General features: G+C 37.7%; 1 protein-coding gene across 1 annotated transcript; it reads right to left on the reverse strand.

Moving 5' to 3' along the window:
* Nucleotides 1-3,030: 3,030 nt before the first annotated feature.
* LOC117416611 (vomeronasal type-2 receptor 1-like) lies at nt 3,031-9,630 on the reverse strand. The gene is made up of 6 exons (XM_034027865.3): nt 9,352-9,630; nt 7,451-7,742; nt 5,938-6,816; nt 5,228-5,455; nt 4,997-5,120; nt 3,031-4,602 (listed from the first exon to the last, which is right to left on the reverse strand). Exons 1-6 carry the CDS (start codon nt 9,573-9,575, stop codon nt 3,605-3,607), a joined length of 2,745 nt encoding a protein of 914 aa, XP_033883756.2. The 5' UTR covers nt 9,576-9,630; the 3' UTR covers nt 3,031-3,604.
* Between the last annotated feature and the right edge of the window lie 4,141 nt (nt 9,631-13,771).

A 13,771-nucleotide genomic window follows, 5' to 3' on the forward strand; every position in this document is an offset into this window, starting at 1 on the left:
AACACTCAGGTGTGTGTGTGTGCGTGTGTATATATTGTGCTAATTTTTTTAAGAAACCACACCAAGCACACATGAATTAGGATTGTGGTGCATACGGAGTTCGACAATTGGAATGGCTCCATTTAAAATCCAGCATTTTCAATGTTCAGAACTGCACGAAGTTATCTAAATGATCTTGAATGCTTCCCTTGGTTCTTATCTATAAACTGTGAAACACACAATCGTAAGCTTTTTAGAAATGCTAAAAAGAAACGTTTGACAAAATAATGTGGGTGTAGGTAGGCTATGAACTGTGCATTGTATGCAGAGTCACTTATAATAGGACATTCATTTAACATCTTATCTGCAGTATGGAGCACAAGGAGGTTAAGTGACTTGCTCAGGGTCACACAGTGAGTCAGTCAGTGGCAGAGATGGGATTTGAACTGATGACCTTCTGGTTACAAGCCCTGGACTTGGACCACACTGCCTCCTTGATTAATACACGTCTTCATTCTTTATATTAGTTGAACTGGGCATAATGTTGTGGTATGACGATCTGTTTCACAGCTTGCTTGCTTGGTTATTTACTTGCAGTTAGGGTTGGGCTCAGTGTCGCTGACCAGGATATGTGTGTGTGTGTGTGTGTGTGTGTGTGTATATATATATATATATTTTCTCAGGGCACTTGTTAAAACTCAGTGTATGCCAGGTGTTTTTTTTTAATTAAATTGAGGTTCTCCAACATCAGTATTCACTTAACTGTTAGCAACAACTTCTAAAATAAGCTAATTGAAAAGCTGCTTTCCTTAAAATAGAAAGTCTAATGGCTGATTTTCTCAGGTGAAGACAGGAAGGGCAGCAGAACTAGATTCAGAGTTATTTGTTACCAAGGTAACGCAAACTAGCCCTTAGGTTAAGTTTCATGGGCTATATATATAATAGAATAGTATATCATTAGTCTTTCTGTACTGTTCAGTATTTGAACCTTTGGGCCTTATTTTTTTTTTTTTAGCACTACTGGTTTAATATGTACAACCAGGGAGTGGAATCGATCCTGTCAGAGATGTATTATTCAGGGGCAATTTTGACATGCTAGTGCTTCATCTCTGAAATTGTATTAGTTCACAGTAATGGTTAATTGAACATTGCAGGTTTATTTGTTTTTTCATAAAATGAAATAGAAGTACATAAACATTGTTACTTCCTTGATTTATTGTGGTAGTTTAAAAATAAAAAAATAAAAAAATAAATAAACCTGTGATTGGTGGATATCTGTTTTTGTTATTGTGGAGACTTTTATCCTTGAACAAAAAGCAAAATAACATTTGTTAACATGTCAATAAGACAGAACTGCTGTTTGAAGTGCATGTTGATTTTATTGCGTTTGGAGTTGAGGTTCGAATCCCTCGTTGGCCTTTGAGCTCCTACACGGTTGGAGAAGGAAGCTTCAGATAAAGTGTGACCGGTAATCGGCTCATGTTCTGTACCAATAGCCAGAAGAGAGATTGATTTTCTGAGGAATTTTCGTGCCTGCTGGAGACAGAATGATGCCCACACTAAACTCTGAAAGAAATCTGTCATCCTTCAGTTATTATCTTCAGTATTTCTATTTCTAACAAGAAATAGCACAAACATCTGTTCTGTTTCTGTCCCAAAAGCTTGCCTGTATGGTACAGAGAAACTAATTTCAGTGCGGGGCACATTAATGTGTGGATCTAATGCCTCATTTGCGCAGTTGACAGTTACCCTTCCTGACCTGTTCCCCTTGTGACTTTTTATCTTTACAATAACATGTCAGTGATTTAAGCAATGCACACCACATGCTTCAGGAAGCCATACATTACTGTCACAGATCAGGGTGCTTACAGTACAGTAATACATGTGGGATCAGCATCAGGGGAAAGCATGTTCATAGCACATGGAGTATTTAAGCCAGGTGAAAGATTTTAAATGAACAAAAATGATTACATTGGAATAATAAATAAATGTGACCACACTTTTGAAGTCTAGGGCCCTTTGTGTAGCATGAATTAATTATTTTCGTCCTTCTAGTATAAAGTATATAAGGGTCAGTGCTATTTAATCTGCCCCTGATTAGATCGATTGTCTACGTACAATTTCAGTTCAATTGCAAAATAAAAATCAAGCAAAGTGAATTTAAAAAAAAATCAATCAATTAATTAGAAAAACTATTAAAAACAAAGAATATTCATGTGTGAATGGGATCATTTCAGTGGCTTCTCTGATACTCTGTAACCTGGTAATGTAGCATCAAGACTGCAACACAGTCAGTTTATTCATTTCAATTAACTATTTAACTGGGAAACTCTAAATTCATGCAATAAACTGGGGAGATTGGGATTTAATTAATATTAGGGCTATGCTCTCTCATAGAAGAAGAACTTTAGCTATAAAGTAGAAACTTTTTCCTAATAATCCCATAGAGGGTGACAGTTGACCACTGGAAAGACCAGTGACAGATGTATGTGTCACCTGCAGATGTATTACTGATATTATTTTGTAATAATGAGAACACATGGCTGTTCATATGGACTGAGGCCAGGGCACTTCTATCACCCTGACAATATATACCCTACACATGCGGGGGGAAGCCTCCTCTGTACAGTTAGTACAGCATTGACTCAGTCCACGTGTGTGTATCTTCCACGTTACACCCCACACAATGAATTAGAAGCCATGCAGTTCATCATACCTGATAGTATACCTGGTTGTTCTGTCTTCTCAAAACTACACGTGCTTCAGTGGTACAAGACTGTATATGCACAGGACTTTCTCCCACATGTTTGTCTTCAGGGTAAAGTTCCAGTAATAGCACAATACCGTGACCCGTGCCAGCTACCAGTCATTAATATAGTACTGTGTGCTGCTAACACTGTCGCTGAGTACTGTAACCTGTGCCAGCTACTAGTCATTAATATAGTACTGTGTGCTGCTAACACTGTCGCTGAGTTGGTGACCAAGCCTCTCAGAGCTTTATTTTGCTTCTCATTAAATAATACATACAAAGGCATAATATGATGACTCAACCCCATAACCAGTTTATTCTGACACTATTTTTTTAAACAAGTACATGAATATAAGAATCTGCTTTATTTTCAGTGAAGTTCAAACAGATAAGCGCATTGTACAAATTAGATTTTTTTCCACATAGAATTTTTTTAAATTAAGATAAATATAATCTTTATTCCTTCCAATTTTACATTTGCAATCATATACAGTGACATACAGTACTAGCTTATTTAAAAGTTAACTCAATTTCCTAAGGGACATTTAAAACAAACAAAAAAAAAACAACAAAGACTGGTAAATTATCATATGGATAGATAGATAGATAGATAGATAAATAGATAACGAATATTGATTGATTGACAGATATAAAACCCATGCATTCATAATTACTATTTAAATTAGAAGCAGTAATAGCAATTAAAAATAGTTTACACATATTACACCTTACTTCTTTAAATTTAATTTTTTTAAAGCACAGTTACAATTATTTGAAATTGGGATTATATCATTTTATTTAAGTATCATACACTATTTTCAGCCCTTAAATGTGATTCAAAGAACCATCGCCTGAGAGATTACCAGCACACCAGGTTCACTCATCTAAGGAGACAGTAGAAATGGTCGTGCTGTTTAGTTCACTGGTAATGGAAGCTGAGGTGCCTGGTGCACTCGTATCATTCATTTTGGGCTTACTTCTCACTAAAGCCTCTGTGTTTCTTTCTGGTTTCAGTAAGATAATGTAACATTTAGGGATAAAGATGCAGGCCAGCAAGCCAAAACTTGAGGCCAAAATAGCAAATATCTCAACAGCGACCATGAATTTCCCCCTGGTACTCAAGTACGCGGGGACAAAGGAAATCCAGACGATAAAGAACACCAGCATTCCAAAGGTCACAAACTTGGCCTCGTTAAAATTATCTGGAAGTTTGCGGGCCATGAAGGCAAAAACAAAACCCAGCAGGGCAAGCAGCACATCATAGCCAAAGATACAACATATGAATATGATGGAGCCCTCATCGCACTCCAGAAGGATCTTGATGTTCTGAGACGCTGTGTTCTTCACAGGGTAAGGGGGGTAAAGGACCAGCCACACAGTGCATGCGCAAGCATGGATCAGAATGCAAGTAAGGGCAATGATCCTCTGGTGGATGGGTCTGATCGGCTCGCTGTTGGTTTTCTCTGGGTTTTTCGATTTCGCTGCCCTGGCGGTAAACATTAACACAATGGTCTTTCCCATGATACAGGAAAGGCAAATGCAGAACCCCAGTGCGAGGGACACCTGTCTGGTCATACAGGACCACTTCACTGGCTCGCCCACGAAGATGATGGAGCTCAGGAAGGTAATGACCAGCGAAAACTGGATGAAGAAGCTTAACACTGCATCGTTGGCTTTCACCAGGGCAGTGTTTCTATAGACTAAGAATATGATTGCCACGGCAATAGCAATACAGGCCCCAAAGGCTGAAACAGCTATTAAAGTAATTCCCAGGGCTTCGTCGTACGCCAGAAACTCAATTTCCTTTGCCACGCAGGCATCCCTATTCGTATTAGACCAGTAATCTTCACCACACTGAATGCATTCCCTTGAATCTGTTTGACAAAAAAAAAAAAAAACCACAACATATTAAACACACCTTCAATTCAGACCTATTTTCACCGTACATGCAACTCTGGTCCTGGAGGGCCATTCTATACCAGATTAACAAGTATGATGAAAAAATGTACTGATATTGTACCGGCCTGGAGGTTTGATTGGCTCACTATCAAAACAGAACCAATGGATCACCACCATGACACACCGGAATGCCTAATTAACATTTCATTTTAAAAAGAGTGGGAGATCTGTATCTGTAGAACCAGTGGTTAAATGCAGTGTGCAGGTTCTAAATCTGCTTTTAAAGTTGTCAGATTTCATCGTGTACCAATAAAACGAAGAACAGGGAGCAGCATTTGAGCAGCCTCGTTTATACCCTGTTCTACAAACCTGTTTCATTGGAGATTTCTCCATCGGCGCAGGGAATGCAGTCGAAACAGCAGACAGGCTCCCCTTGACGTATCCCCTTTCTGGTACCAGGCTGACAGCTCTCACTGCACACGGAACGAGGAGCCTACGGTAAAGAGCAGAAAGGGCGGATCTGAAGTCTGAATCAATCTGAAATGTAGCCCTGTGTTAAAGTGGACAGACCAACCCCCCCCTGCTGCTGCATGGACCAACCTCAACTTTGTCATTGATCCAGACAATGGAACCATTGTTAATGGTCATCTCGGAGCCCGGAGGTGCAGTGCTGTTGTAATGTCCTATTTCCACGTATGAGATGGTCCCGTCCGGGTTCCTCTGCCAGTTCAAGATATCATATACTGCAGTCACGTCACCTTCGTTACTAAAGGAGACGACCTCGTCATCCAGAGCAGTGAATCTGACGTGCTTCAAATAATACATTAACTGTAACAGTAGTAACAAGAGGGGCATTACAAGACAAGTAATAGCAATGCACAGTGGATCCAGTTTGCATTGCATGTTCCTGCTAACTGTGCGTTTCTTATGAAAATATACAAATTTGTAATTGAATAAACAAGCTACGGAATTAACTGGAAAACCTGTTTTAAGCAAAAACAAAAAGAACAAACTGTCAGCTTATAGGCTTCAAACACATTTTCTTTTCATAAATAATGTTTGCATGTAAGATCTTCAACAGAAGAAAAGGGGGACTATGGGGTAAGAAAATGGATTTTAAAACCTTCACTTTTTCAGGTTGGGTGAGTTTACTGTACTTTCACTATAGCAAAAAACTGTTGTTTTTTGGGGGGTTTTGGGGTGTTTTTTTTTAAATATGGGACATTTTAAAATGTTGTCAAAATACTGGGAATGGGTGAAAATGAAAGGGATATTACTTTGACTTTCATTATGAAAAATGTTACAATTACCTGCCAGGGTTCAAAATCTGAAATGTTGGCACAGGTCTGATCAACGAATGGCCCTTTTCCTTTGATGCATGTCTCCATGTCATGAAGAGCATGTGCCACAGTGTATACTGATTTATAAACACTGTAGGTGAATCTCAGCTGCGAGACATCAGAATATGTGTTATTGATTTTGTCCAGTTCTTCCAGCCCTGTACACAGATGGCTAGCAATGGGGTCAATGCTGTGTAGTCTTGTGTTAGTCATGTTACCACTGACTGTGGCTGTATACATGTTTTCAACGGCATGCATATCCTCCAGTGTACAGTTGAAAGCTTGCTGCCAAAACTCACCTATTAAAGGATCAGGTGAGTCAAAGGGGTTTATGTTAAGGAGGTATTCTTTAAGATTCGGAATGTGGGCTCTCCGAATGGCAAAACCTAGAGTCCCTCCAAGAGCTGAATAGTATTCTGGTTTAGAGATCAAAGCTGATGTAACCCAGGCTTCACTTGCTATCCAGGTTTTGTCAGTGATGTTGTGGATAATGAGCTCTTCTATCAGTGGAGACAGGTCCACGTCAGCAGCGAACACGACAACGATGTTGGCTGTAGATCGCTTGACGGTTTCCACTATGTTGAGGATCGTTTCTCTGGAATACAGCTTGGGAAGGGTCTCAGAGAAGGAGATGCAAACCCCAGCCTTCTCCACCTCTTCCTTGAACAGTTTGATGCCGTATTTTCCATAGTCGTCGTCGGCTGCTATGGTTCCCACCCAGGTCCACCCGAAATAAACAACCAGGTTCGCCATGGCCTTGGACTGGAAGTCATCATTTGGGATCGTCCGAAGAAAAGAGGGGAACTGGAATTTATCACTCAGAACCGTACAGGAGGAGCAGTAGCTGACCTAGAAACACAAACAGTTGGTTGAATTTACCCTCCGGGGACAAAAAGCTTTTACAATGCCTATATAATTCTCTGTGTAGTATTTTAGTGCATGACTCCTGCCTGGATCAGAGCTAGTTATTGTAATCCAATGTTATTTCCTATTATGATTACATTAGGGTTCTTAGCTTTTCTACATCAAAATATACAAAAGAGAATCCGATGGGAATATAACAGGATATTTTATAAGAGCTTCAAATAAATGAAACCCATGAATATTTATTACAGGGTTTTTATTTATTTATTCATTCATTTATTTTTATCCATAAGCAAAATCCCTTGGGATTTTCTTTGGAATCGATGGGGGGAAAAAAGGTCTATGTAATATGGTGGATTAAAGAATCGGCACTAAATCTTCTATATTAAATTGCCATGTGCTACACACTGACACCGTTCACCTTCCCCAGAGCATCCTCTTTTTATCTTTTACCAGTCTGCTTTTAGATCCAGCTGAGCAGCGTGACCATCACCTTGCACCCTGAGTCTGTGCACTTTTAAGGTCTTATCAAGCTGAAAAAAAATCACATTTTGGTTAAGTCCCATAATCCTTAATCATCAGCAGCTTCTCAGTTTTACCATAGCTGTATATATAATACCTGAGGGAAGTAGTAGAGCCCTAAGATCCTGGCTGTGGCAATGGAAAGGGCAGATCCCCCAGTTCCTAGCAGGGCTGCTAACGGAGCCCCTGAGCTGCATCTGTAGTTGGGCACAGCTTCATCCTGTCCTGTCAGGTAGGTCAGGGTTCCTTCCACAGCTTTGGAGATTGTGAAGCATGAATCATAGATCACATATCCCAGTTCTGTGTTTGGAAGGATGTCCTCTCTTTTGTTGATCTCGTCTATGGCAAATCTCATGGTCTGTGCCCACCGAAACGTCCTGTAATTGAATCTGTGGGGATACAAACACAACTAAAATCGTATGGTTTGCCTAATAAAGAAACATGTGAATGTAACACTGAAAGTAATTATTAGGAACCCCTGGGGATATATAAGGAGGGGGTTATATAAGGCCTTACATAAAATGGTGTATGTCAAATGTGTCTTCTCAAAACAGATACAAACTGAAAATATTATACTGCTATTGGATATGAATATGTCCAGAAATTATGATTTATTTATTTTTGTAGACCAAAATCAGGGCTTAAGGGAAATGTATGATCAGTACAAACAGTACAGAGGATACAGAATGGCCCTCTCAGAAGCAGAACTGTAGGACTGAACTAAAATAATCCATTTTCTAAGAGACCACTAGAGGGCGCTGGTTTGGGCAATCATATCAGCTGTTTGTATGTACTTGCACATCCTCATCCAATGACAGATAAGCAGCAGGTTGTCTTCAGATTGTACTTTGTGTCTAAGTAGTGACAGACTAGGAATCAAATGGGTTCATATTTCTGACAGGCAACTGACAATATACGAAACACACAAGAAACCTGTTCACAAACTTGCAACTCATGAGCTGTTTTTTTGGTTTTGTTTGTTTATTTTACACAGTCTGTTCATGTCAAACCTTATTTTATTTATGCCCAGGAATGAAAGGCCATTAATATCAAACCTTATTTTATCTGAATAACTTTAAATAACTCCCAAGTTAAAGCGCTTTGAATAGAACCTCATTGTTCTAAGAAGCTGCTTAGCAATAAAGAAATAAAGAAATAATGTTCCTTTCTAGCATTGGGTATTCTCAAAGACAGAAAAGAATACTATTGGTCACGCTCGAAATGTCTAATTTATCCCACCATTGATTCGTTTTTGGAGTAAAAGCTGGGCTTCAAGTAACCAATGAGCACAGGAAACGTCAGTGGAGGGAGGAGTCAAACCCACTTGCTCAGCTGTGACGCAGATTAGCTGGTGTATTGCCATAGAAGGCACGGGTAGTGAGTATAGTATAACAACATACATATAAGTGGACGTTTTTGTTGACTATACTACATGACACAATATATATGTTTATATTATATATATATATATATATATATATATATATATATATATATATATATATATGCACGCACACAATAGGGACTATTTTAATTTTCTGAACATCTGTGATGTCCCTAAGCCTAATTATTTTAGCATATTTGTTTTTCAATATTTTGAAGATGTCTTTTAATAAACTTAGAATAAGTTCAAGTTGTGACCGAAGTTTAACTTACATCTGAATTCATTTGGAATTTTTAGTTTAACCTTAAAGTAAAAGATAAAATAGGCTAATCAGCTTCAATTTCTTATTGTCAAACATTGTACAAAAATGTTTTAACATCAATGTGTTAATTATCAGACGTACAAAACTGAAAACAAATTATGTTTTCTGATATCGTCTTAAAAATATTATATTGCCTAAATGATATAGATGAATGCGTCAAATGAGTATTTTACATATGCAAACATTTAAACCACTGACAAGGCAACGTAAAAACGATATTTTACCAAAACAAAAATCAAAACAAAACAAAAACATTAATTCAAGTTAGAAATAATATATTTTGAATTCTCACCCCTCACAAGAAACAGACACCGGCATTGAAGTAGATGACGAGTTTGAAGCGGCCAGTCTGTAATGTATAGGAAACATTCCCCCAACGATCACCTTTTTCTTTTCGGTGTTTTTAAATCCATTTAAATTGAATTTTGCTTTAAGTTTACATGTAGACTCTGCAGAAACATTTGACAGTATTTGAAAAAAGACGAATAGTCCAATGCTCAAAATTTTTACTTTCATCCTAGCTGCTGTTAAACTCGTAATCCAAGACTGAAGGTGGTTGCCATAAACCTTACCAAAGCGTTATGCGTGTTTTCGTAGAGCCCGTTGGTATACTTTAAAATGTACTTCACCAGATACCCCAGGGGAAAAGATGCCATGTTACTGTGTGTATTGCATAAGGCGACAACCAAAAACCCACTCAACAGAGCTTATTACAAAATGACTACACACAAATAACAGCTTTTTAAAACCTTTATTTTTAAATATATAAATTATATGCACATAAATACTGTGGAGATGTGGAAAGTACCTTGGATTTCAGAATAATATATAGGCTGCATTCATGCATACTATCGTGCTAGTTAGGAGATGCTTTTTTTGACATTAATAAATCATATAAATAAACAATAAAAATATCATTATATGCTGTTTATGTTTACGGAAAGGAAAACATTTAAAACTCAAAATAGGCAACAAAGTTTATTTTAAGTTTTAAAATGTATATGTTTTAAAAAGTTGTTTTCAGCTTGACAGTATTTGAAATAAATGCTTAATAAACACCCTGCAACAATGCGACAGTTGCATTTGTCTTGGGTGTAACAGGTACGCTCTGTGGCAGCTGTCACCGCTCGGTCTCTGCAGGTAAACAGGTGGGCAGGTGTCATAATAGATTCAGGCTGTTTACAATTCTGCAATTTCATACTTCACAGAATGTAATACTCTTCTCGTGGGGTTGAGACGGCATGTAATTGCAAATGAAATGAGAAACAGCAAAACACTAAAGGTCAAGTCAATGCTGTGTTTTGCACAACTGTTTTGAAAAAAAAACTTATTGTACAGAAAAAAAAAAATTTATGCAACTTGGGGAAATAAAGTTACATAGAGTTGTCACTTTTAATTGCCCATGTGAGATTCAGCTGGGACGTTACAATATGCCCCTTGACATTGTAAGCTTGCCCAGCGGGGTTATTGAAGTTCCATTTTAACTTCTCTAACGAGAGCAAGTGTTTATGTTAACACACTTGTCTGTCACACGAATCAATAACAAAGTCATCTCTAGATTGTCCTCTCGGGTTTACATCCTCCGGCTTGCTGCGACTTGTCCTTGATTACCCATCACAAGTGAAGCGAGCACCTGAACTACAAGCGCGCTCTGGTGGCAAGGGGGTTTGAGTCTTAGATTGTTATGATTGCTCAGAGTCCAGAAATCATTAATTAAAAAGTAACTTGTTTAAGAAAAATAAAAGCATGCAGGTACAATTACTCCTCGCATGATTAAACTGAGCTTGTGTAAAATAGTGGGGGCCATTTTTTTTACATTTTACATTTTTAAAACTTAAAATGCTACCCTATTTGAGAAACTAACGTAGCCTATAATATTAATATTTGTGTGTTTTCCGCAAAATGGGTACCTACATATACCTCAGCTACTTGGTAATGGGGATTATTAATTGGGAATAATATCTGTAGTGTGTAACTAATTAATAATAATAATAATAATAATAATAATAATAATAATAATAATAATAATAATAATAATAATAATAATAATCTAACATAGACCATATGCTTGGTTATTTTCCAAACTGACAAACTATTGATTTTATTTCGTGATCTAGAACTGTGTGGCTGGAAGACGAATGGTCCAGTTGCTTTGTCATTCCGGGGAGAATGTGAAACTTTTCCAATATGCTTAGTAACCTTTCCAAAAAACAAATAAAATGAGGGACAGTTTTATTTATTTAAAAGGATGAACAGGGATAACAATACGTATTTATTTCCCAAATAATAATAATAATAATAATTTAAAAAAAAAACATTGCAAAGTGTAATAAGGTATACTGAAAGCATAGGCAAACATTCTAAATCCCAATTTAAAACACGACTAACTAGGGTAAACTATGGTAAATGCATAGGATAACCACGGGGAAAGGAACGGGAAAATACACTTGCAAGGGCTTCAGTCACTGCACCGCAGCCCGAATGACTGATTCTGTTGAAGTCTGTCACAGGACTTATATTCAAATCCAACATAGATTCAAAAAGAACACGTCACATATTCACTATAACGAGCCTATGGATCGATTATGGTGCACGGCTTGGCGACAACTGTCTCCCTTGATTTAAAAAAATATATATATGGAATTTGCACAGACGATGCACGTGTAAACCCCTTTCAGAAATGAAAACAAGCCTATACTGCTGTATTGTATCGGTCTCTAATAGCATGTTGTTGATGTCTGAATGTAAACCAGTGTGTTCTTTAGTAGGTTTCGAGTCCCAGATGGTAGTGCTGTATACGTCCCTGATCTGTTTTTCTGGAGTGAAAGGCGTAATGTAATAATCCAAGCGTACTTTTTCCCCCGGCTGTAATGCTACTCCAGTTTCCAAAATACAGTAACTGCTTGCTGAGGCACAGTGTGCGTGCGTGTAATCCTTCAAGTCAGACTGCTAGCTGCTGATTCAGAAAAGGCATTCACTGTTCCAGTGGTAGGTGGGATCAAATGATGCAACTTATTTTTAACCCCTGACGTGCTGGCAGGCAGCACACTAATTTCAAATTCCGCTTTTGACCACTGGATGGCTTAATTGCTTTATCATATCAAAGAAAGTGAAGGCTTTGGGAATGGTGGCAGTAATCATACATTCTTTATTAAACGCGTATTCTCTGTTCCTTTACGATGCTGCGGTGAAAAATGATTAAACATTGTTTTCAAAATATCGCTTAACCCTGTGAAGAAACATTATATAAGTTGTACATTTTAAAATATACAATACTGAATACACTGAAAAGTAGTTTTCTAATTCAAGGCACAATGTGTTTGTAAATTCTTCAATCTGACGCTGGAAGCAGTCTGAGCTTTGTGATTTGGAGTTAAAAAGATCAACCTCTCAAAGCAGAACCATTAAGCAACTTAGAAGTTTTTTTTTTTTCATTGTTTGTTTGTTTTTTAATAACATTCTGTTTTAGTGGTATGGAATAGTTTGCTATCTGTTAAATCCAATCATTTTACATTTTATAGGAAGCTTTTCAAATTTATCTTTTTTTTAAAAAGTACGTCGGTCTTCGTGAAGGCAATGATAATATAATTCTCAATGTAATTCAAACTGCTAATCTGATTGGTTTTTGATATTTTCGTGTTCCCTGTATTAAAATCACATGCTGCTGCAGTTTAGCAGACTGAATACCGCCCATTGTTTTAGCAGCCGACAACCTAAATCAAGCTCTTGTGATGTCAAAACCCTGACTCGTGACCGGGTGGACGAGAAATCCATTATAACGTCTGTCCACTCAAAGAAGCGCGCCACCCAACCAGGAAAAGGATATGCTGTACAAAGAGCATTCTCTCTGTATATTGCTGCTGCTTTGTCTGCCAAAGTGACTGATACACTACCTGCAGGTTGTGGTTGATTTGTGCGAGACTGCTGACACAGGGCATGTGAGACAGTGAATGTGAACAAAAACATTGCATTACCTATTTTAGATAGAATGTCTTTGTGCAGTTCTTCTGTTAAGACCTCTTTCTGTTTGTTTTTCATATTTCTGTTTGTTTACCCACCTGTCCCATTTGATATTTCCCCATCAGGGCAGACGATGCAGTGAAAGCAGCAGGCTGCCTAGATACTCTGCCGTGTTCCAGGAGGGCAGCTCTGACTGCATACTGAAACCGGGGGCTGGAATGACATCGGAAACACCATGACAATGGACAGTAGGTACAGCACATGTACAAGCACAGATCAGGAAGCACTACATGGTATCAGTAAAGCCCTTTTAATTGCAGATTAACTTTACAAAACAATTTTTACATCTCTGGCCGAAAGTTTTGCATCATCCTATAGAATCCTATATCCTATAACATTTTTTTCTTCATAAAGTCAACTAAAACCTGCTGAAATAATGTTACGTTAACATATTGAATTACATTCCGCTTTGTAATATTCCCAAATAGAATAACTGATAAAAATGTGACATGCGAAATCTAACATTAAATACTGTACTACTGTTATAGGATCTGGTAGACTTTTGCAATATCATTTTGTAGTTTGTTTTTTTTTTGATTACTTGATGTTAAATAAAATATTTAATATATATATGTCTCAACCCTAACATTTCAGGTGATGCAAACCTTTTGGCCATAGCTGCACATCTGAATACCTTTTTCTTTTTACCATTCCAGATAATGGCTTGCTCATTGATTTTCAGCTCCTGGCCC

Source organism: Acipenser ruthenus, chromosome 12 (assembly GCF_902713425.1).
Source record: "Acipenser ruthenus chromosome 12, fAciRut3.2 maternal haplotype, whole genome shotgun sequence".
NCBI lineage: Eukaryota > Metazoa > Chordata > Actinopteri > Acipenseriformes > Acipenseridae > Acipenser > Acipenser ruthenus.